Source organism: Pseudophryne corroboree, chromosome 3 (genome assembly GCF_028390025.1).
Source record: "Pseudophryne corroboree isolate aPseCor3 chromosome 3, aPseCor3.hap2, whole genome shotgun sequence".
NCBI lineage: Eukaryota > Metazoa > Chordata > Amphibia > Anura > Myobatrachidae > Pseudophryne > Pseudophryne corroboree.
Genome location: NC_086446.1, coordinates 263,984,094 through 264,010,138, shown reverse-complemented (window position 1 = coordinate 264,010,138; position 26,045 = coordinate 263,984,094). Strand labels below are relative to the sequence as shown.

Here is a 26,045-nt window from a genome sequence, read left to right as displayed (position 1 = left end):
ATAAAGTGGGAAAATTCCACATGGAAAAGCAGATTCGGAACTCCTGTGCGTGCATAGCATGTATTCAGCGCTGCAGAGCAGTGACTCTCAGGGGCAGATGTATTAACCTGGAGAAGGCATAAGGAAGTGATAAACCAGTGATATGTGCAAGGTGATAAATGAACCAGCCAATCAGCTCCAATATGTAAATTAACAGTTAGGAGCCGATTGGCTGGTGTGTTTATCACCTTGCACATATCACTGGATTATCACTTCCTTATGCCTTCTCCAGGTTAATACATCTGCCCCTCAGTGAGTTACAGGTGGCCTCCCAACTGCTATAGTGTTATAAAAGAGGTAAACTAAGATGTTCTTACCACATTTATTTATACATTTCTCAATAAGAAACTTTTGGCCTAAATATTCTGATACTCTAGGGCGCTGTGATTCAAAAAAGTTTGGGAACTACTGCTGTAGCGGAAACTTTGTAAAATGTACATAATTGACACAATCCAAATAAGACATAGTAAATATTTAGTCTATGATTTTCTTGTCTTTTAGTGGAACATGACAAAGAGTTTTTTCATCAGAGACGTCACCATCGGGAGTTCCGGTTTGACCTTGCTAAAATACCAGAGGGTGAAGCTGTGACAGCTGCCGAATTCAGGATATATAAAGATTATATTCGAGAGCGGTTTGACAATGAAACTTTCCAGATCAGTATTTACCAGGTCCTGCAAGAACATCAAGGAAGGTGAGTGAAGCAACAGGTTATAAAAAACAACAGGCATTAATAAAGCTTTGGGAAAAATATATTAAGAAGAGATATTTTGTAAATGTTTTTTTTTAAAGGAAGGTTGGTGCTGAAAGTCGCAGATGTGTAAAAGAACAAATCATTAGCAAACTACTGTAAAAAGGGCCATTTTCTAAAGTTCCATATTAAAAATCACTGTCTTGACTTTTATCCATTAAGGAAAATTGTAAGTGTTTCTGAGAGGCGAGAGAGCTGAAACCGCTGGCAGTTTGAGCTACTGTATATTACCTGTCAGCATGTGTAAAAATGAATAAATAAAACGGAACGTCCTCTACCCCTTCATTAAGAGGCCTTGTTACTTAGCCTTATAAGGCAGTCCTTTCATTTGTGTAGCACCCCCAAATAAGGATACCTTTCCCAATGCAAAATAGCACTGGGTTCCCCTGTATGTTGTTCAATAAAGACTAGTACCCTCATCCCCATGTATTCCTTCCTCACAATCCCTATAGGGACTGTTATTGTCTTGCTTGATTGTGTTCTCCCTTTTGATACTAAGTGCACAAGTTTGCATTTGATGGTAATTTAATACATTTGTTGCTGTTAATTGGTCAAGGTGATGTAACCTCCCCCTTCCTGTTTTCCCTCTCTCCCAAATCCTAAGGCTGCTTACTAACCTGTTGTTGTTGTTATTATTATTATTATTTATTACCAGTTATTTATATAGCACACACATATTCCGCAGCGCTTTACAGAGAATATTTGGCCATTCACATCAGTCCCTGCCCCAGTGGAGTTTACAATCTATATTCCCTAACACATGTACACGCACACATTCACACTAGGGTTAATATTGTTGGGAGCCAATTAACCTACCAGTATATTTTTGGATTGTGGGAGGAAACTGGAGTACCCGGAGGAAACCCACGCAAGTACGGGGAGAATATACAAACTCCACACAGTTAGGGCCATGGTGGGAATTGAACCCATGACCTCAGTGCTGTGAGGCAGTAATGCTAACCATTACACCATCCGTACTGCCTAATGTTCACTTTGCTTGCTTGCTACGCTAAGGTCTGTTCACTGAAGTGGGGGCCATTGGAGGAGCATCCTCTGTATCACATTGTGCATTATGTTGGTGATGGGACTGAGTTTAGGAGATTATTATATAGATATTTTTTTTTTACTAATAGTGACTTATGTGTAAAATATCCAATGTATCGATTAAGAGGGAAAAAACCCCTAGAAGATCCCCATGTGCAATAAAGTAATTTCCGGTAAGACAGCCTACTTAATAGTTGATCAACCTTTCAGAAACAATGGGGCAGATGTATTAACCTGGAGAAGGCATAAGGAAGTGATAAACCAGTGATATGTGCAAGGTGCTAAAGGCACCAGCCAATCAGATCCTAACTGTTAATTTACATATTGGAACTGATTGGCTGGTGCCTTTAACACCTTGCACATATCACTGGTTTATCACTTCCTTATGCCTCCTCCAGGTTAATACATCTGCCCCAATATGACCTATATTAAAGTATACACAACAGTAAGACTTTTGCTATCCGCGCTAGCAAATCTGTGTGTATCTAGCAAATAAAAGGATGGCGATTTGGCGCATACAGAATGTAGTCGCTGATTTCTTTCTTTGGTGAATGCACAGTATGCTGAAATCCATGAGAACCGTCCACATTACCACTTGCTTCAGACTTAGAATAATCCAGTATATATTTAAAACAAAATGTAATTGCAGTTACATGCACTCTCCTCTCAGGTACAGAGGGTAACAAGTAGACAAGGACTGGCTTGAGAGCTAGACCCAATAGGCTTTGTATAGACTTGAGTGAAAGCAGCCATGACAGCTAGGTTCGGACTGGCCCACAGGTGTACAGGGTATATCCCCAGTTGGAACTACTGCTTGTGTGCTCCACCCCTCCTTTAGGGGTCAGTAACTTGGTGGAGCAGGATAATGGATGAGAACTTGGGTGCTTGGTTTGTTTCTATGGAAACTACACCAAGATTAGCTCTCATGCCAATCAAAGTGGGTAGTCCTGAAAGACTCCTGTACCCTTTTTAAAGGGGACCTGTTCTATGCATGTCCTCACTAGTGGTTGGCCAAGTTCCTCTGTGGTGACTGGCCACTGTACTTACACTTGGGCCCCAACCACTGCATTCCATGATGGTCCTTCATTTCCCAATCCAACACTGATGACAACGCTAGGCAAAGTTTTTAAACATGCAGAAATAAATATGTCCTCACTCAGTTTGATCCTTATTGTACATGGTACCAGCTGCATGGCAATAATTTAGCCATATTATGTATACAGAAATCTATTTTGTATACCTATATGGCATTAATATTGTAAAACAGCTGGTAGCATGTGCAATCTGGATATAACTGAGCATGGGCATGTTTCTTTACAGTTTTATTACAGCACTAACAAAAAGGATTTTGCACTATGGGGGTAATTCAGACCTGATCGCTGTTGTATGTTTTTGCACAGCGGGCGTCCAGATCCGAACTGCGCATGCGTATGCACCGCAATGCGCAGGGACAATGGATAGCTGCAACGGGGATCGCCAGTCAGCGTCGGATTTGTGCAAAGGATTCTTTTGCATGGGCGTTCGCAAGGAGATTGACAGGAAGAGGGCGTTTGTGGGTGGCAACTGACCGTTTTCAGGGAGTGTTTGGAAAAAAGCTGGCATGTCCAAGCATTTGCAGGGAGAGTGTCTGATGTCAAATCTGGTCCTGAACAGCCTGATGTGATTGCAGCGGCTGAATAAGTCCTGGGCTGCGCAGAGACTGCACAAAATCAGTTTGCTCTGCTACACATGTGATCGCACACTTGCACAGCTCAAATACCCTCCCCCTGTAGGCGGTGACTATCTGATCGCAGGGCTGCAAAAATCGCTGCCCAGCGATCAGGTCTGAATTACCCCCTATGTCTCCCCTGTTTTATGCTTTGCAAATAGAGCCCAGCGTACAGCAGTTAGTAATATTAGGTGGGAAAAGTACTGGCGTTAATGAGTGAGAAGAGGTCAGATGTCCAGTGAATTTTACGTCTTTCTGCAGGAACTGGATAAAATACTCTATCATCAAGAACATTTTATTTACATTTTATGTGTACTGTTTGTATAAAAACTTTGCAGAACATTGGGGGTAATTCCAAGTTGATCGCAGCAGGAATTTTGTTAGCAGTTGGGCAAAACCATGTGCACTGCAGGGGAGGCAGATATAACATGTGCAGAGAGAGTTAGATTTGGGTGTGGTGAGTTCAATCTGCAATCTAATTTGCAGTGTAAAAATAAAGCAGCCAGTATTTACCCTGCACAGAAACAAAATAACCCACCCAAATTTAACTCTTTCTGCACATGTTATATCTGCCTCCCCTGCAGTGCACATGGGCCCTCATTCCGAGTTGTTCACTCGCAAGCTGCTTTTAGCAGCTTTGCACACGCTAAGCCGCCGCCTACTGGGAGTGAATCTTAGCTTCTTAAAATTGCGAACGAAAGATTTGCAATGTTGCGATAAGACATCTCTGTGCAGTTTCTGAGTAACTCGAAACTTACTCGGCATCTGCGATCAGTTCAGTGCTTGTCGTTCCTGGTTTGACGTCACAAACACACCCAGCGTTCGCCCAGACACTCCTCCGTTTCTCCAGCCACTCCCGCGTTTTTCCCAGAAACGGTAGCGTTTTTTCACACACACCCATAAAACGGCCAGTTTCCACCCAGAAACACCCACTTCCTGTCAATCACAGTACGATCACCAGAACGAAGAAAAAACCGTGAGTAAAATTCCTAACTGCATAGCAAATTTACTTGGCGCAGTCGCAGTGCGAACATTGCGCATGCGCACTAAGCGGAAAATCGCTGCGATGCGAAGAAATTTACCGAGCGAACAACTCGGAATGACCCCCATGATTTTGCCCAACTGCTAACAAAATTCCTGCTCCGATCAACTTGGAATTACCCCCATTGTCCTGTTCCAGCTACCCTTTTCTAAGCACTCACTGATATATTCTGCAACCTCGCATACTTCTATACCATTTCTTATATAAACTGTTTTCCACTCTACTGGTCCTAACCGTTTATGTAAATCAGCCTGTAGGTTTGATAACACTTTACTCTTGTAGCGTGATAACTTCACATATTTCATTCCTACAAACCTATGTATAATTCCTAGATATGTGACACTTTTACCCCTTTTCCACTAGAGTAGCACGGGTCGCAGCCGTGTCGCCTGACACGGCTGCGACCCGTGCTACAGCCCCCTGCAGACAGCGCTCACCAATCCGGCAATTGCCGGGTTGGTGACGCGCTAGTGACGCGGTAGGGGCGGCGCTGGGAGATCACATGATCTCCCAGCGCCGCCCTCCCTATGCACTGTTCACACTAGACAGCTAGCCGGGTTGAACACGTGTTCAACCCGGCTAGCTACCAGGGTAGGATTCCCGGATCACTTGATCCGGGAATTTGCCGGGGGACCCGTTTCCACTAGGGAAAAACACGGGTAAATGCGCGCCCCCGCGCATTTACCCGTGTTTTAAGGAGCTAGTGGAAAAGGGGTATTTGTTAGCAAGAAAATAACGACTGAGCCAGAAAAAAAATGGCATCATAATGAAAACATCAAGGTGGCCTTTCTAATATCTACTCTGTAGACATTTGTGACATCAGCAGCGTGTCATTGCAGGGATATTATTATTATTATCCTTTATTTATATGACGCCACAAGGGTTCCGCAGCACCCAATTACAGAGTACATAAACAAATAATTATCATGCTTTGTATATATAAGTCAGAGAGATGAGGGCGCTCTGATGGTTAGAGGACTGGACATCTGCTGTTGTTTCCCCAGATTCTAGTAAAAAGGAAACAAATGGTGATCACGCTGTCATTTCTAGCCAAGCCGAATAAACCTTTAACTTAATTTATTTCCAATTCACATTTTAAGCAGAGCCACATCAATCGGACAGACATAATGAAAAAGCATTTAATGCTATAAAGTAGAGTTTAGGTAAGGACACACTGCCTCTCTCTGTGCAGGAATAAAGAAGAACACTGTCACTATACATAATGCATCTCTGGTATAGATAGGGTTGATCTGGGATAACCTTTATGAGTCAAAGGGAGTCACTTTTAATCACTCCATTCCTTAATTATTATATAACTCCACCCTTTAAATTGGGGGGGCCCATTAACTGCTAACCTAGATAAAGTACTCTGCCATTATAAGTGACGCCAGTCATCTACACAGAGTGGAGACAGTCATTGTGCCAGCTGAATGAAAGCTCAGCCTATAAATGCACTAAGGTATTCAGAGCGATTATCCAATCAGTATACCAATCAGCTATTTTAAGCTCAGTGTGTATGTTCTTCAGTGGCATCAAGAGGTCGGGCATCTAAATTTTTTTGTGATTTCCCGATCCGACCATTGCAGGAGCACTTGAAGCTGTTTAATGGCTAGCGCTCCTACAAACACATCTGTATCAGTCAATATCAGGTGATCGGACCAATAATTGCATAAGCTTAAGGCACCAATCACTGGCTTTGTTAAAGTGACACCATTGCCTGCATAGTAGAAAGGGTCATTATGTGAACTGCTGCTCTAGTTTCTAGTGAATGAATTGGTTACTTTTTTCTCAGTTTAGTGCGCAGCATGTCGTGGTCACTATGTGGTACTACTCTTTTAGCTTCTTTATAGCTAAGCAAAATGTATCTTTTTATTGTGCAATAACACATCCACTCTGCTCTTCAAGAGGGAAGGCCACATTTTTACAACACTTTTAAAAGCGCTTCACCAATTCTTTTACTGGTGTCAAGATGCTTAGCATTGCACGCCATTTCCAGCGACCACGTTTTATGACTCCCAGGGAGGGCAAATCTACATAAAGAATTTCAATAAATATCTTGACATTCTCTGCTGCTTCCTCCATCTTCTAGCCAACAGCCCTGGACCCACCTTTTATGAGCTGCATTTATAAGGCAGTGTGGAGGTCATTATACAACAGATTTACACTCGTTGGTTTACTCCTGACAGCATTTTAAAGGCCAGAAACTCAATATAGAACAGAAAAGTATGTTCTGTAATCTCCTAAACCAAAATGATTCAATAAACAAGCATTTAATTTTAAAATGTTATATTGCCCTGCAATGGGAATTGCAAAGCTAAGAAATCTGTGGGAGTAAATCCAATTTGCACATGGTGAGATTCAATAAAATGTGTGAGACCTGTCTCAGAAACACAAAAATGAACAAATATTTATATATTTTTTTAAATGAAAAGTGGCACCTACACACAATATAAGCCATATGCAAAGTATGTTTAATGCATGGCGCAAAACACCTTGGTTTCACATATCAGTGTCCCACCAAGTGCTTATCAAGGCGCATGACTCTTCTCCAGCTAGAATGACGTTATTAAATATAATTATTCAATTAAATGTCTAGGAATATTATGTGTCTCTATGATTTTTATTTATTTATTATGCTTGTGAGGGTGGAATACACAACCCTTGGTAGTTATTACCCAAAATGCCTACACCAATCATGCATTATGCTTTCTGTGTGCTTAAGGTTTTCTTTTATGTCTGTGTGGCTTATCTATTGCTGTATTACTTAGATCCTCTGTATTATATGCATTGTTTTTGATGTCTGTAAAGTGCCTTGAGTCCTGTTGGAGAAAGAACGCTATATAAATAAAAATATTATTATTATTATTATTATGATGATGCTCTTTTGGTCATAGGGAGTGGCTGCGCACAACCATGTAAAATACATCCTCTACACCTGTTTATTGCATTAGAATAATGTTGCCACACAAAATAATACCTTTTTCTAAACTGCCCTGTAAATGGGTGGTATTCAGTATGCCGGCTGTTGGGATCCCGGCGCTCATTATACCAGCGCCGGAATCCCGACACCCGGCATACCGAAAACTACTCTCCCTCTTCGGGCTCCATCACCCCCCTGGAGGGAGAATAAATAGCGTGGCGTGCATAGCGCACCACCGTGCCCGCAGCATGGCGAGTGCAGCGTGCCGAGTGCAGCGAGCCCACAAGGGGCTCATTTGTGCTCGCCCAGCTGCCGGTATGCCAGCGGTCAGGATCCCCGGCGCCGGTATGCTGGCCGCCGGGATCCCAGCCACCGGCATACCATACTGCACCCCTGTAAATGTAATAAAAACAATAAAGCTGTGCGCTCGGTGAGTGGTGTTGTATAAGATTGTCAGCAGCGACTTGGAAAGGGAATGCCAGTCCCTAGGAGATATTCTCAATGAAATAAAAGCCAAGTTGCGCTCAACAATCAAAATTTGAAAAACATTTATTTTAAAATTGTAACAACAATTCTCCCGGGAGTACAATTCAGATGAATCAGTATATCATAAAATACAAAATCTCTATGCTCAAGTAAGTTATAATAGTGGAATTCCTATTAGACAATTCCAGATATTCTACAATATATGACCCCGAAGATATAGTTGTAAATACAGTACCAACAGTGATTTTAAGGTGTTATATTGGACTGGTGGGTCTATGTACCAAAAAGTGACTCACTTGGTGCGTGGAAGTCCCAAAAAGTCCTTAATCCATGTACACATGTGTCAGTTCCGATATTCCTAAAATGGATGAGATCCTTAGGGTGTAATTAGGTTGCTCAAATAGACACAAAAGTGAACGGATCGACTGTGTGTAAGAAAGCCAGGCCACTGTGGTGATACTGACAGGGAGAGCCCGGAGTGATGTTGATACAGCCAGCCGCTGGCTCCCACACGGGGAGGGAGAGCAGTGTCCGCAATAGCCGCCGGGCTGTGATGGAATGCAGCCGTGCACAAACTGTCAGCCGGCTATGATACCCAGGCAGCTGGATGTTACCTATGCGACACGGTGTATCTGCGCTCTCACCTGGAACGGCTGGACTGTCCTCCCACGGGCAGCTCCGATTGAGCCACCCTGCAGGTCACCTGATGTAGAGAAGAAATGGTCGTGGAGCCGCAGGTGTGTTTCACCGGCTGTGAGCAGGAGCCAGCCACGCTGTAAGCGGCGATGCAAAGGCTACGCTGTCACACACGGCTCCAAATCGGCCTCACCGTGGTGTGCAGCCGGCGGGATCGGAAGGCACCGGAGCCCCGGCACCTGTACGTCGGCTGGGCGGCAGATGGCTGTAGTGCCAGAGGCTGTAGTGGAACTGATCTCATGTATTGGCTCCAACTGAGCCTGACTTCAGGTAGTTGAACAGGAGTGTTTCTGGAAAAGTACACCTGTATCCTTGTACATGCAGGTCACATATAGAAACAATTTAAAAAATAAAAAAAGGCATAAGAACATATATAGCAGCTCGTCTGTTTAAAAGAGTAGGTATTAACCGTACAAGATTATAAAGTATAGCCAGCTTATCTGTCCGCATATAGAAAATCCAGGATTTACGAGGATATAAAGGAAGAATTTATCCGTAAATGCAGGTATCAAACGTACAAGATTAAGTGTTAAAAAATGGCTTATCTGTCCACAAATGGGAAGTCAGAGGGGTGAGCATCCAGTCTCTTTCCAACGCGTTTCGTCCTGGTATGAGGATTTCTTCAAGGGGAAGGACGAAACGCGTTAGAACAGGGATGATGACGATATTAAATTATCGAAACGTTGATATCTAAAGCAGAGACCGCTGTGTCCTGTGTACATTAATTCCTAAAGCCTGAGAGTGCCACTGCTTTCTATCCTATATATATATATATATATACATACATGTTAGGTACAGGTAACATTTAAAGGGGTAACACAAAATATGCCACTCAGTGCCGTAACTGCGTGTGTGCCAGGTGTGCCTGGCACACAGCGCAGTCGTACTGGGGGCGCCAGCAGCTTGTAATGAGTCAATTTGACTCATTACAAGCCACCTGTGCCAGAGGAGAGCGGCGCCGCTGCAGCAGTCCCCTCTCCTTCCACATCTCACTGCGCCCAATAGGAATCCTCACACTCGTCTTCCACCCAATCAGTGCTGCATCCCATCCAAATTGTTCCCCGCACTCCCATTAGGCCCCACCCCCTCATGGATAGGCCGATGCTGGGCACTGACTGAGTCCCGTGGACGTGGATGCCACTGTCGCTGCTGCTGCCGCCGCCGCCGATCAGGCCGTGGGCTGCTGGAAGAGTGCCAGGAGCAGTGTTACAGTGAGCTGCATGCAGTCCCCAAGCAGCCCAGTGTGCTGTATGCCAGCCTCGGCCGTGACACCTCCCGCATGGGGGAGACTCCTTCCTTGCACCACAGACCGAGGAGACGCCGGAGGGATCAGAGCGGACTAGGCACCTTACACTCCCCGCCCACCTCAAGCAGCGCACACAGTCTCCCCAGCATACAGAAACTGCCAGGAGTGACTCAGTCTCCGGTGAGTGAGTCATGTAGCGGTGGTGACTGCCGTATACCCGCGGGTGAGTCCTAATTATGCTGTGGCAGTGAACAAGTCACAAGCGGGTGGGGGTTCCCGCGGCATCTGGGGGTCTGGGGAGGTGGCTGGGCCTGCTGTAAATGCGGCTGGGAGTTCCCGCGGGGGTGGTGTGGGGATGGTGTGGCTGGATTTGCTGGGGGGTTCGCTGAATGCCAATTATTTGCATGCCAATGAGGGGTCTGGGTCATTTCAGGTTGTGCACATTGCTGTGGATTGTGCAGCTGCCTGCTGGTATCCTGATAAGAGCACAGACCTCATTGTTTGCCCAAATAACCCACTCACCAGTTGCTTCAAGTTCTGACAATCCACCGTTACTATGGGAACCCTGCAACCATCCAGTAGGAGCTGTGACCCCCGCCCCCTGGATTTTCCCGCTAACCCCTCCAATGCCGCTCTCCCTGACACTGAGATGTAATGCGACCTGCAAGCGAGATTCCTTTGTCAGCCCAGTTAATGTGAATTATCCTGTCATGTATCCCAAACAATATATAAATACCCTTCTGTTTGCATTGCTGTATGTTACGTGTAGCTATTAGTGCTTCGCTGTGTAGTGAAGTCATGAAGTAGGCAATTTATACATAACTAATAAGTGCTCTACCTGGCGCAGTGTGTATAACGTGCTCTACCTGGCGCAATGTGTATAACTTGCTCTACCTGGCGCAGTGTGTATAAAGTGCTCTACCTGGCGCAGTGTGAATAACGTGCTCTACCTGTCGCAGTGTTTATAACGTGCTCTACCTGGCGCAGTGTGTATAATGTGCTCTACCTGGCGCAATGTGTATAAGTGGCACTGCTGTGTGATGTAATGCAAATAACACTACTGTGTGGTGTAATGTGAATTGGTACTATTATGTGACCATGCCCCATGAATATCTATCTATCGTGTAAAAAAGGGGGACGCTGTCTGCTGTAATGTGTAAAAAGGGGGACGCTGTCTGCCGTAATTTGTAAAAAGGGGACGCTGTCTGCCGTAATGTGTAAAAAGGGGGATGCTGTCTGCCGTAATGTGTAAAAAGGGGACGCTGTCTGCTGTAATGTGTAAAAAGGGGACGCTGTCTGCCGTAATGTGTAAAAAGGAGACGCTGTCTGCCGTAATGTGTAAAAAGGAGACTCTGTCTGCCGTAATGTGTAAAAAGGGGACACTGTCATTTACTAAGCAAAAATCTCGGCAGTGATGAGGGCATTCGTAATATTTTGGAAGTCCTAGGAAAAAATTACGAATCAGTACACCATCGGTCAAATACGCCTGCAATTTGGTAGAAATCGGTAATTTACTAAAAAGTGCAAATCACAAACACTGCCGACAATAGCCAAACACTGCCGTGCTGAAATACAATTCGTGAAAAAGTGCTAAAAAAAACAGACCTGCTTTTTTTATCCCGTGTTTGGATAGGCATGCACGGATCCATGAGATCCGTGCATGTTTATCAGTGGGAAGGGGATGGGAAAGTGTTATATTTTTGAAAAAAAAAATGCGTGGGGTCCCCCCTCCTAAGCCAAACCAGCCTCGGGCTCTTTGAGCCGGTCCTGGTTGCAAAAATATGGGGGAAAAAATGATAGGGGTTCCCCCATATTTAAACAACCAGCACCGGGCTCTGCGCCTGGTCCTGGTTCCAAAAATACGGGGGACAAAAAGCGTAGGGGTCCCCCGTATTTCGAAAACCAGCACCGGGCTCCACTAGCCAGATACATAATGCCACTGCCGGGGGACACTTTTATATAGGTCCCGGCGGCCCTGGCATTATATAACCAACTAGTCACCACTGGCCGGGGTACCCTGGAGGAGTGGGGACCCCTTCAATCAAGGGGTCCCCCCCTCCAGTCACCCAAGGACCAGGGGTGAAGCCCGAGGCTGTCCCCCCCATCCAAGGGCTGCGGATGGGAGGCTGATAGCCGTTTTGTAAAAAAATGAATATTGTTTTTAGTAGCAGTACTACAAGTCCCAGCAAGCCTCCCCCGCAAGCTGGTACTTGGAGAACCACAAGTACCAGCATGCGGAGGAAAACCGGGCCCGCTGGTACCTGTAGTACTATTACTAAAAAAATACCCCAATAAAAACATAAGACACACACCTTGAAAGTAAAACTTTAATGCATACATCCACACCTCCATATACACATACTTACCTATGTTCACACGAGGGTCGGTCTCCATGTAGAATCCATGGTGTACCTGTTGAAAAAATTATACTCACAAAATCCAGTGTAGAAGGCTCCTCTTGTAATCCATTTGTAATCCAAGTACTTGGCAAAATAAAAAAACGGACACCCGACCTCGCACTGAAAGGGGCCCCATGTTTTCACATGGGACCCCTTTCCCCGAATGCCAGAAACCCCCTCTGACTTATGTCTAAGAGCGTTCCATCAGCCAATCAGGGAGCGCCACATTGTGGCACCCTCCTGATTGGCTGTGTGCTCCTGAAGTGTATGACAGGCAGCACCCGGCAGTGTTACAATGTAGCGCCTATGCGCTCCATTATAACCAATGGTGGGAACTTTGTGGTCAGCGGTGAGGTTACTTTCGGTCAACCGCTGTTAGGGTCTCCTGCCCTGTGCTGCCACGTTGTCATGGCAACTGGGAGACAAGTGCTAGCGGAGTAACCTGAGCGCAGCTGATACTCCGGTTCGGGTCTTTTGCTGTGCAGTGGTTACAGGCTCTGTGCACGGCAGGGGATCCGGTGCTGGTTTTTGTGCTCACAGTCTGTGAGGTCTGAGTGGGGCGTGGACAGCACCTGCTATATAAGGCCTCTTCTCAGGTTAAGCAGATGCTGCTGAATCTTTGTTGGTTAGTCAGTTCCTGAAAGTTAGCCAGTACTGTGTAGCTTTGTATTTGTTGTTGCTTACTGCAAATAGGCCTTGGGGTTTGGTACTACACTCTGCCAATCCAGACCTAGCAGTAAGACCGGAGTCAGTCGTTTAACTTGCTGGGGTTCTTTTGCTACTCTGTGAACTTAGCAAGTTTGCGGCTGTATTCTCAGACTTGCCTGCCTAAATCCTTTCTCACTGTGCAAGGTGTTCAGGTGTCAGTTTAGTGGCAGTAAGCTGAACCTGTGCACTGCAAGTGAGGATTAGGATTGTGGAGACTCTCCTTGTGTCTATCATTCCATCTCTGACCAAGGAGTTTACTGCCACACCCGTTGGTAACCCTTTAGGGTTTTGCTGTTGCCCTTAGCAACAGCATTTCGGGTTCTCTACGTATTAAAACACAACATCTTGCCTTTTCCATCTGAGCATTCCTAATACTAGGGAGACACCCAGTTTCTTAGCCTCTGGGCTTCTCTATTCACTTTGTGTTTATTTTGTTACCCTATCACCTTCTGTGTACGTAATGTCATATTCCCCAGTCTGTCTGTGAGTTCATTTGTTTTGCATCCCTATCCGTTCAGACACCAGTACATTCCTGCAGGCACTGGTGTGCATAACAGTTCAGACACCAGTACATTCCTGCAGGCACTGGTGTGCATAACAGTTCAGACACCAGTACATTCCTGCAGGCACTGGTGTGCATAACATATTCAGCAGCCCAATACTCCTGTTGAAATTTTGTGGGAATATGGAGCATACCCCTCAAAATACGTTGCAACAGGTGGTCGATCAGGTGCAGGTCCTGACTCGACAATTTAATGATTTATCCATTAAAATGCACACCTCCCAGGCCGCTGGCGGAGCTCCCGCAGCAGCAGCACCTTCAGGGGTTAAGGAGCCGAAAGTAAATCTCCCGGATCGTTTTTCTGGAGATCGCTCGCAGTTCTTTTGTTTCAAGGAGAGCTGCAAGCTATACTTCCGGCTTAGGCCTCAGTCTTCTGGGTCGGAGATTCAGCGGGTGGGCATAGTGATTTCCTTGCTACAAGGAGACCCACAGGTCTGGGCATATGGGTTGCAGCCTGACTGTCCGTCGCTTAAAAGTGTTGATGCTTTTTTTACGGCACTGGGCATGTTGTATGATGACCCTGACAAGACGGCCTCAGCCGAGGCTCAGATTTCGATCCTTAAGCAAGGGCGAAGGCCAGTTGAGGTTTACTGTACGGAGTTTCGGAGGTTGGCCCATGATACCCAGTGGAATGACCCAGCCCTGAGACACCAGTACCGAAGAGGTCTTTCTAACCAGATAAAAGACCAACTGGTACAATATCCCTTGCCTGATAGCTTGGATCAGCTCATGCAGTTATCCATCCGGGTGGATAGACGGCTGAGAGAGCGTAGGCTTGAAAGGGAGACCGAGGTTTCCTTCTTTCCCAAGGGAACCTCAGACTCTGAGGAATTTTCCGAGGAGCCTATGCAGATTGGGGCTACCCGCCTCTCCTCGCGTGAGAAGACGCGGAGGAGACAGCAGGGGTTGTGTTTGTACTGTGGGAATAAAGGTCATGTGGTAGTATCATGCCCAGAAAAGCCGGAAAACTTCAGGGCCTGAGGGTGATGGGAAATATCCTGTCAGGCCAGAAGTCAGAATTTCCCAAGAAGACTTTTATCATTCCGGTGACCTTGAAGATCCTCGGTCAAACTGTCAAGACTGAGGCCTTTGTGGACAGTGGGGCCGACGGGGTTTTTATGGACCGCCAATTCGCCCTGAAACACTCTGTTCCCTTAGTACCCTTGGCATTGGAAATTGAGATTTGTGGGTTAAACGGGGAACCATTATCCCAAGGTAAAATTACCTCTTGCACTAGCCAGATTTCTTTGTTTATTGGAGCCACACACTCTGAAAAATTGTCCTTTTATGTGACTGTCTGTACTTTTGCCCCATTGGTGTTGGGGTTACCCTGGTTAAGGGCCCACAATCCTCAATTTGACTGGGTCTCTGGGGAGATTCTTAGTTGGGGTACTGATTGTTTCAGGAGTTGCTTGAGCCTTCCAGTCGGGCTCTCGCAGCTAAGTTTGCCAGAATTGCCAGGTTGTTATGCAGATTTTGCGGACGTGTTCTCCAAAAAAGTTGCAGAGGTACTACCTCCCCATCGCCCCTATGACTGTGCCATTCATTTGTTGCCGAATGCTAAGCTTCCCAAGAGCAGGTTGTACTCCCTGTCACGTCCTGAGACTCAGGCTATGGCAGAGTACACTCAGGAGAACTTGGCTAAGGGATTTATCAGACCTTCACAGTCTCCAGTTGGGTCGGGGTTCTTCTTCGTGGGTAAAAAGGACGGTTCGTTGCGACCCTGCATCGACTTCAGGGAATTGAACCGTATCACGATTAAAAACTCATACCCACTGCCTCTCATTTCGGTCTTGTTTGACCAGCTTCGTACTGCCACCATTTTTTCTAAGATTGACCTACGCGGGGCGTACAATCTAATCCGAATAAGAGAGGGGGATGAATGGAAGACTGCCTTTAATACCCACTCAGGGCATTATGAATATTTGGTGATGCCTTTTGGGCTCTGTAATGCCCCGGCAGTCTTCCAGGATTTCATGAACGATGTACTCAGGGAATATTTGGATAGATTCTTAGTTGTATACTTAGATGACATCCTAATCTTCTCCCATTCCCTGGAGGAACATCGGAAGCATGTACGCTTAGTCCTCCAGAAACTCAGAGACCACCGGCTTGGGGCGAAGCTGGAGAAGTGCGAATTTGAAGTTCAGCAAATCGCATTTCTAGGATATATTATCTCCCCAGAAGGTTTCCAAATGGAGGGTTCCAAGGTACAGGCAGTCCTGGATTGGGTGAAGCCCACTAGTTTGAAGGCGCTTCAGCGTTTCCTGGGCTTTGCAAATTTTTATAGACGATTTATTGCTGGATTTTCGTCTATAGTGGCGCCCTTGGTGGCACTCACTAAGAAAGGGGCGGATGTTGCTCACTGGTCTTGTGAGGTTAAAGCGGCTTTTGCCCGTCTCAAAAGGCATTTGTCTCGGCCAAGGTGCTGCGACACCCAGATCCAGAGCGTCCTTTTGTGGTGGAGGCGGATGCCTCTGAGATGGGTATTGGGGCAGTGCTCTCTCAGATGGGAGTGTCTGATAATCGTCTTCATCCCTGTGCTTACTTTTCCCGTAAATTTTCGCCTGCCGAGATGAATTATGACGTGGGTAACCGGGAATTGTTGGCTATTAAGGATGCACTCGAGGAGTGGAGACACTGGCTTGAGGGGGCTAAGTTTGTGGTCTCAATTCTCACCGACCATAAGAATCTGGCATATTTAGAGTCAGCGAAGCGTCTCAATGCCAGGCAGGCACGATGGGCTTTGTTTTTTGCTCGCTTTAATTTTTTGATAACATATCGCCCTGGGTCAAAAAACATCAAGGCTGATGCGCTCTCGCGGAGTTTTGCTCCAATCCAGGAGACCGCCGAGGAGCCGTTGCCCATTGTGTCCCCATCATGTATTAAAGTGGGCATTACCCAGGACCTCTTGTCATTAGTCCTTAGAGCACAGGGGCAGGCTCCTCCAGACCTTCCGGTAGGTCTTTTGTTTGTGCCTCCTAGGTTAAGACATCGAGTGTTCCTGGAATTCCATGCCAAGAAGTCGGCAGGTCACCCGGGTATTGCCAGAACTCTGGAGTTGCTATCTAGGGCGGTGTGGTGGCCCTCGGTGGCTAAGGATGTGGATCAGTGGGTTCGGGCATGTGACATCTGTGCCCGAAATAAGACTCCTAGAGGGGTTCCTGTTGGCCCATTACATCCACTCTCTATTCCATCTAAGCCATGGACTCACATTTCAATGGATTTTGTGGTGGACTTGCCCAAATCCTCGGGGATGACAGCCATCTGGGTTGTCGTTGACATGTTTTCGAAGATGGCGCACTTCGTTCCACTGGTTGGGCTGCCATCGGCCAGACGCCTGTCTGAATTATTTATGCTGCATGTTGTGCGTCTCCACGGGTTGCCACTTGATGTGGTCTCTGACCGCGGATCCCAGTTTGTGGCCAAATTCTGGAGGGCATTTTGTTCCGATCTCCAGATTTCTGTTAGCTTGTCGTCAGGCTACCATCCGCAGTCTAATGGGCAGACTGAAAGGGTGAACCAGTCCTTGGAGCAGTTCCTCAGGTGTTATGTCTCCAAGTGTCAGACTGACTGGGTTGCTCATCTGTCCATGGCGGAGTTTGCCTATAACAACGCGGCTCACTCTGCTACAGGGATCTCTCCCTTCCTTTGTGTGTATGGGCATCATCCTAAGGCCAATTCTTTTGACCCCCTGGACTCCTCGCCTGGTGGTTCCTCTGTGGTTTCGGTCCTTAGAGGTATTTGGAGGAAAGTGAAGAAAGCCCTTGTGTCTGTGTCATTAGTGACCAAAAGGGTTTTTGATAAGCGGAAAAGACCCTGCAGCTTCAAATTAGGAGACTTCGTCTGGTTGTGTAGTGTACCAAGAAATTGAAGTTGAGACAGCCATCTCATAAGTTAGGCCCCCGGTTCATCGGGCCCTTATAAGATCACCAGGGTTATCAATCCGGTGGCATTTCAGTTAGATCTGCCCCGTTCTTTGGGTATCAATAAAACATTTCATTGTTCCCTTTTAAAACGGGCGATTAGTAATCCTTCTTCCAGTGGAAAACCTTCCCCTCTTCTGATACGTGGCCAGAGGGAGTTTGTTGTTGAAAGGATTCTTGACTCCAAGATGGTTCGGGGTCGGCTGTCATTTTTGGTGCACTGGAAGGGGAATGGCCCGGAGGAGCGGTCGTGGGTGCGCAGTTGTGATCTTCATGCCCTCAGACTGATACGCTCTTTCTTCTCGCAGTTCCCCAATAAACCCGGTGGTAGGGGTTCTTTGACCCCTCATCAGAGGGGGGGTACTGTTAGGGTCTCCTGCCCTGTGCTGCCACGTCGTCATGGCAACCGGGAGACAAGTGCTAGCGGAGTAACCTGAGCGCAGCTGATACTCCGGTTCGGGTCTTTTGCTGTGCAGTGGTTACAGGCTCTGTGCACGGCAGGGGATCCGGTGCTGGTTTTTGTGCTCACAGTCTGTGAGGTCTGAGTGGGGCGTGGACAGCACCTGCTATATAAGGCCTCTTCTCAGGTTAAGCAGATGCTGCTGAATCTTTGTTGGTTAGTCAGTTCCTGAAAGTTAGCCAGTACTGTGTAGCTTTGTATTTGTTGTTGCTTACTGCAAATAGGCCTTGGGGTTTGGTACTACACTCTGCCAATCCAGACCTAGCAGTAAGACTGGAGTCAGTCGTTTAACTTGCTGGGGTTCTTTTGCTACTCTGTGAACTTAGCAAGTTTGCGGCTGTATTCTCAGACTTGCCTGCCTAAATCCTTTCTCACTGTGCAAGGTGTTCAGGTGTCAGTTTAGTGGCAGTAAGCTGAACCTGTGCACTGCAAGTGAGGATTAGGATTGTGGAGACTCTCCTTGTGTCTATCATTCCATCTCTGACCAAGGAGTTTACTGCCACACCCGTTGGTAACCCTTTAGGGTTTTGCTGTTGCCCTTAGCAACAGCATTTCGTGTTCTTTACGTATTAAAACACAACATCTTGCTTTTTCCATCTGAGCATTCCTAATACTAGGGAGACACCCAGTTTCTTAGCCTCTGAGCTTCAATGTTCACTTTGTGTTTATTTTGTTACCCTATCACCTTCTGTGTACGTAATGTCATATTCCCCAGTCTGTCTGTGAGTTCATTTGTTTTGCATCCCTATCCGTTCAGACACCAGTACATTCCTGCAGGCACTGGTGTGCATAACAGTTCAGACACCAGTACATTCCTGCAGGCACTGGTGTGCATAACAGTTCAGACACCAGTACATTCCTGCAGGCACTGGTGTGCATAACAACCGCTGACCACAAAGTTCCCACCATTGGTTACAATGGAGCGCATAGGCGCTACATTGTAACACTGCCGTGTTCTCCAAGTACCAGCTTGCGGGGGAGGCTTGCTGGGACTTGTAGTACTGCTACTAAAAACAATATTCATTTTTTTTACAAAACGGCTATCAGCCTCCCATCCACAGCCCTTGGATGGGGGGGACAGCCTCGGGCTTCACCCCTGGTCCTTGGGTGGCTGGAGGGGGGGGACCCCTTGATTGAAGGGGTCCCCACTCCTCCATGGTACCCCGGCCAGGGGTGACTAGTTGGTTATGTAATGCCAGGGCCGCCGGGACCTATATAAAAGTGTCCCCCGGCTGTGGCATTATGTATCTGGCTAGTGGAGCCCGGTGCTGGTTTCAGAAATACGGGGGACCCCTACGCTTTTTGTCCCCCGTATTTTTGGAACCAGGACCAGGCGCAGAGCCCGGTGCTGGTTGCTTAAATATGGGGGAACCTCTGACATTTTTCCCCCATATTTTTTCAACCAGGACCGGCTCAAAGAGCCCGAGGCTGGTTTGGCTTAGGAGGGGGGACCCCACGCTAGAGATGTGCACTTGAAATTTTTCGGGTTTTGTGTTTTGGTTTTGGGTTCGGTTCCGCGGCCGTGTTTTGGGTTCGACCGCGTTTTGGCAAAACCTCACCGAATTTTTTTTGTCGGATTCGGTTGTGTTTTGGATTCGGGTGTTTTTTTCAAAAAACACTAAAAAACAGCTTAAATCATAGAATTTGGGGGTCATTTTGACCCCAAAGTATTATTAACCTCAAAAACCATAATTTCCACTCATTTTCAGTCTATTCTGAATACCTCACACCTCACAATATTATTTTTAGTCCTAAAATTTGCACCGAGGTCGCTGGATGGCTAAGCTAAGCGACCCTAGTGGCCGACACAAACACCTGGCCCATCTAGGAGTGGCACTGCAGTGTCACGCAGGATGGCCCTTCCAAAAAACACTCCCCAAACAGCACATGACGCAAAGAAAAAAAGAGGCGCAATGAGGTAGCTGTGTGAGTAAGATAAGCGACCCTAGTGGCCGACACAAACACCTGGCCCATCTAGGAGTGGCACTGCAGTGTCACGCAGGATGGCCCTTCCAAAAAACACTCCCCAAACAGCACATGACGCAAAGAAAAAAAGAGGCGCAATGAGGTAGCTGTGTGAGTAAGATAAGCGACCCTAGTGGCCGACACAAACACCTGGCCCATCTAGGAGTGGCACTGCAGTGTCACGCAGGATGGCCCTTCCAAAAAACACTCCCCAAACAGCACATGACGCAAAGAAAAAAAGAGGCGCAATGAGGTAGCTGTGTGAGTAAGATAAGCGACCCTAGTGGCCGACACAAACACCTGGCCCATCTAGGAGTGGCACTGCAGTGTCACGCAGGATGGCCCTTCTAAAAAACACTCCCCAAACAGCACATGACGCAAAGAAAAAAAGAGGCGCAATGAGGTAGCTGTGTGAGTAAGATAAGCGACCCTAGTGGCCGACACAAACACCTGGCCCATCTAGTGTCACGCAGGATGGCCCTTCCAAAAAACACTCCCCAAACAGCACATGACGCAAAGAAAAAAAGAGGCGCAATGAGGTAGCTGTGTGAGTAAGATAAGCGACCCTAGTGGCCGACACAAACACCTGGCCCATCTAGGAGTGGCACTGCAGTGTCACGCAGGATGGCCCTTCCAAAAAACACTCCCCAAACAGCACATGACGCAAAGAAAAAAAGAGGCGCAATGAGGTAGCTGTGTGAGTAAGATAAGCGACCCTAGTGGCCGACACAAACACCTGGCCCATCTAGGAGTGGCACTGCAGTGTCACGCAGGATGGCCCTTCCAAAAAACACTCCCCAAACAGCACATGACGCAAAGAAGAAAAAAAGAAAAAAGAGGTGCAAGATGGATTTGTCCTTGGGCCCTCCCACCCACCCTTATGTTGTATAAACAGGACATGCACACTTTAACCAACCCATCATTTCAGTGACAGGGTCTGCCACACGACTGTGACTGAAATGACGGGTTGGTTTGGACCCCCACCAAAAAAGAAGCAATTAATCTCTCCTTGCACAAACTGGCTCTACAGAGGCAAGATGTCCACCTCATCATCATCCTCCGATATATCACCGTGTACATCCCCCTCCTCACAGATTATCAATTCGTCCCCACTGGAATCCACCATCTCAGCTCCCTGTGTACTTTGTGGAGGCAATTGCTGCTGGTCAATGTCTCCACGGAGGAATTGATTATAATTCATTTTAATGAACATCATCTTCTCCACATTTTCTGGAAGTAACCTCGTACGCCGATTGCTGACAAGGTGAGCGGCGGCACTAAACACTCTTTCGGAGTACACACTTGTGGGAGGGCAACTTAGGTAGAATAAAGCCAGTTTGTGCAAGGGCCTCCAAATTGCCTCTTTTTCCTGCCAGTATAAGTACGGACTGTGTGACGTGCCTACTTGGATGTGGTCACTCATATAATCCTCCACCATTCTTTCAATGGGGAGAGAATCATATGCAGTGACAGTAGACGACATGTCCGTAATCGTTGTCAGGTCCTTCAGTCCGGACCAGATGTCAGCATCAGCAGTCGCTCCAGACTGCCCTGCATCACCGTCAGCGGGTGGGCTCGGAATTCTGAGCCTTTTCCTCGCACCCCCAGTTGCGGGAGAATGTGAAGGAGGAGATGTTGACAGGTCGCGTTCCGCTTGACTTGACAATTTTCTCACCAGCAGGTCTTTGAACCCCAGCAGACTTGTGTCTGCCGGAAAGAGAGATCCAAGGTAGGTTTTAAATCTAGGATCGAGCACGGTGGCCAAAATGTAGTGCTCTGATTTCAACAGATTGACCACCCGTGAATCCTTGTTAAGCGAATTAAGGGCTCCATCCACAAGTCCCACATGCCTAGCGGAATCGCTCCGTGTTAGCTCCTCCTTCAATGTCTCCAGCTTCTTCTGCAAAAGCCTGATGAGGGGAATGACCTGACTCAGGCTGGCAGTGTCTGAACTGACTTCACGTGTGGCAAGTTCAAAGGGCAGCAGAACCTTGCACAACGTTGAAATCATTCTCCACTGCGCTTGAGACAGTTGCATTCCACCTCCTATATCGTGCTGTATTGTATAGGCTTGAATGGCCTTTTGCTGCTCCTCCAACCTCTGAAGCATATATAGGGTTGAATTCCACCTCGTTACCACTTCTTGCTTCAGATGATGGCAGGGCAGGTTCAGGCGTTTTTGGTGTTGCTCCAGTCTTCTGTACGTGGTGCCTGTACGCCGAAAGTGTCCCGCAATTCTTCTGGCCACCGACAGCATCTCTTGCACGCCCCTGTCGTTTTTAAAAAAATTCTGCACCACCAAATTCAAGGTATGTGCAAAACATGGGACGTGCTGGAATTTGCCCATATTTAATGCACACACAATATTGCTGGCGTTGTCCGATGCCACAAATCCACAGGAGAGTCCAATTGGGGTAAGCCATTCCGCAATGATCTTCCTCAGTTGCCGTAAGAGGTTTTCAGCTGTGTGCGTATTCTGGAAACCGGTGATACAAAGCGTATCCTGCCTAGGAAAGAGTTGGCGTTTGCGAGATGCTGCTACTGGTGCCGCCGCTGCTGTTCTTGCGGCGGGAGTCCATACATCTACCCAGTGGGCTGTCACAGTCATATAGTCCTGACCCTGCCCTGCTCCACTTGTCCACATGTCCGTGGTTAAGTGGACATTGGGTACAACTGCATTTTTTAGGACACTGGTGAGTCTTTTTCTGACGTCCGTGTACATTCTCGGTATCGCCTGCCTAGAGAAGTGGAACCTAGATGGTATTTGGTAACGGGGGCACACTACCTCAAGAAATTGTCTAGTTCCCTGTGAACTAACGGCGGATACCGGACGCACGTCTAACACCAACATAGTTGTCAAGGCCTCAGTTATCCGCTTTGCAGCAGGATGACTGCTGTGATATTTCATCTTCCTCGCAAAGGACTGTTGGACAGTCAATTGCTTGGTGGAAGTAGTAAAAGTGGTCTTACGATTTCCCCTCTGGGATGACCATCGACTCCCAGCAGCAACAACAGCAGCGCCAGCAGCAGTAGGCGTTACACGCAAGGATACATCGGAGGAATCCCAGGCAGGAGAGGAATCGTCAGAATTGCCAGTGACATGGCCTGCAGGACTATTGGCATTCCTGGGGAAGGAGGAAATTGACACTGAGGGAGTTGGTGGGGTGGTTTGTGTGAGCTTGGTTACAAGAGGAAGGGATTTACTGGTCAGTGGACTGCTTCCGCTGTCGCCCAAAGTTTTTGAACTTGTCACTGACTTATTATGAATGCGCTGCAGGTGACGTATAAGGGAGGATGTTCCGAGGTGGTTAACGTCCTTACCCCTACTTATTACAGCTTGACAAACGCAACACACGGCTTGACAAATGTTGTCCGCATTTCTGTTGAAATACTTCCACACCGAAGAGCTGATTTTTTTGGTATTTTCACCAGGCATGTCAACGGCCATATTCCTCCCACGGACAACAGGTGTCTCCCCGGGTGCCTGACTTAAACAAACCACCTCACCATCAGAATCCTCCTTGTCAATTTCCTCCCCAGCGCCAGCAACACCCATATCCTCCTCATCCTGGTGTACTTCAACACTGACATCTTCAATCTGACTATCAGGAACTGGACTGCGGGTGCTCCTTCCAGCACTTGCAGGGGGCGTGCAAATGGTGGAAGGCGCATGCTCTTCACGTCCAGTGTTGGGAAGGTCAGGCATCGCAACCGACACAATTGGACTCTCCTTGTGGATTTGGGATTTCGAAGAACGCACAGTTCTTTGCTGTGCTTTTGCCAGCTTGAGTCTTTTCATTTTTCTAGCGAGAGGCTGAGTGCTTCCATCCTCATGTGAAGCTGAACCACTAGCCATGAACATAGGCCAGGGCCTCAGCCGTTCCTTGCCACTCCGTGTGGTAAATGGCATATTGGCAAGTTTACGCTTCTCCGACGACAATTTTATTTTAGATTTTGGAGTCCTTTTTTTACTGATATTTGGTGTTTTGGATTTTACATGCTCTGTACTATGACATTGGGCATCGGCCTTGGCAGACGACGTTGCTGGCATTTCATCGTCTCGGCCACGACTAGTGGCAGCAGCTTCAGCACGAGGTGGAAGTGGATCTTGATCTTTCCCTAATTTTGGAACCTCAACATTTTTGTTCTCCATATTTTAATAGGCACAACTAAAAGGCACCTCAGGTAAACAATGGAGATGGATGGATACTAGTATACTTATGGATGGACGAGCGACTGCCGACACAGAGGTAGCTACAGCCGTGGACTACCGTACTGTTTCTGCTGCTAATATAGACTGGATGATAATGAGATGAAATTAATATATATATATATATATATATATATATATATAATATCACTAGTACTGCAGCCGGACAGGTATATATATTTATTATGTAATGACTGATGACGGACCTGCTGGACACGGTCAGCTCAGCAGCACCGCAGACTGCTACAGTAAGCTACTATAGTAGTATGTATCAAGAAGAAAGAAAAAAAAAAAAACCACGGGTAGGTGGTATACAATTATGGATGGACGAGCGACTGCCGACACAGAGGTAGCTACAGCCTTGGACTACCGTACTGTGTCTGCTGCTAATATAGACTGGATGATAATGAGATGAAATTAATATATATATATATATATATTATCACTAGTACTGCAGTCGGACAGGTATATATATTTATTATGTAATGACTGATGACGGACCTGCTGGACACTGTCAGCTCAGCAGCACTGCAGACTGCTACAGTAAGCTACTATAGTAGTATGTATCAAGAAGAAAAAGAAAAAAAAAACCACGGGTAGGTGGTATACAATTATGGATGGACGAGCGACTGCCGACACAGAGGTAGCTACAGCCGTGGACTACCGTACTGTGTCTGCTGCTAATATAGACTGGATGATAATGAGATGAAATTAATATATATATATATATATATATATATATATAATATCACTAGTACTGCAGCCGGACAGGTATATATATTTATTATGTAATGACTGATGACGGACCTGCTGGACACTGTCAGCTCAGCAGCACCGCAGACTGCTACAGTAAGCTACTATAGTAGTATGTATCAAGAAGAAAGAAAAAAAAAACCACGGGTAGGTGGTATACAATTATGGATGGACGAGCGACTGCCGACACAGAGGTAGCTACAGCCGTGGACTACCGTACTGTGTCTGCTGCTAATATAGACTGGATGATAATGAGATGAAATTAATATATATATATATAATATCACTAGTACTGCAGCCGGACAGGTATATATATTTATTATGTAATGACTGATGACGGACCTGCTGGACACTGTCAGCTCAGCAGCACCGCAGACTGCTACAGTAAGCTACTATAGTAGTATGTATCAAGAAGAAAGAAAAAAAAAAACCACGGGTAGGTGGTATACAATTATGGATGGATGAGCGACTGCCGACACAGAGGTAGCTACAGCCGTGGACTACCGTACTGTGTCTGCTGCTAATATAGACTGGATGATAATGAGATGAAATTAATATATATATATATAATATCACTAGTACTGCAGCCGGACAGGTATATATATTTATTATGTAATGACTGATGACGGACCTGCTGGACACTGTCAGCTCAGCAGCACCGCAGACTGCTACAGTAAGATACTATAGTAGTATGTATCAAAAAGAAAGAAAAGAAAAAAAACACGGGTAGGTGGTATACAATTATGGATGGACGAGCGACTGCCGACACAGAGGTAGCTACAGCCGTGGACTACCGTACTGTGTCTGCTGCTAATATAGACTGGCTGATAATGAGATGAAATTAAGATATATATATATAATATCACTAGTACTGCAGCCGGACAGGTATATATATTTATTATGTAATGACTGATGACGGACCTGCTGGACACTGTCAGCTCAGCAGCACCGCAGACTGCTACAGTAAGCTACTATAGTAGTATGTATCAAGAAGAAAGGAAAAAAAAAAACCACGGGTAGGTGGTATACAATTATGGATGGACGAGCGACTGCCGACACAGAGGTAGCTACAGCCGTGGACTACCGTACTGTGTCTGCTGCTAATATAGACCGGATGATAATGAGATGAA

The 26,045-nt window shown here is 46.6% G+C and overlaps 1 protein-coding gene across 1 annotated transcript in view; it reads left to right on the top strand.

Moving 5' to 3' along the window:
• Nucleotides 1-26,045, top strand: part of BMP7 (bone morphogenetic protein 7) — a 166,707-nt gene that overhangs the window by 84,188 nt on the left and 56,474 nt on the right. The window contains exon 2 of the mRNA XM_063959038.1: nt 541-733. Within this exon, the coding sequence (XP_063815108.1) occupies nt 541-733 (193 nt within the window). The remainder of the gene's footprint in view (nt 1-540; nt 734-26,045) is intronic.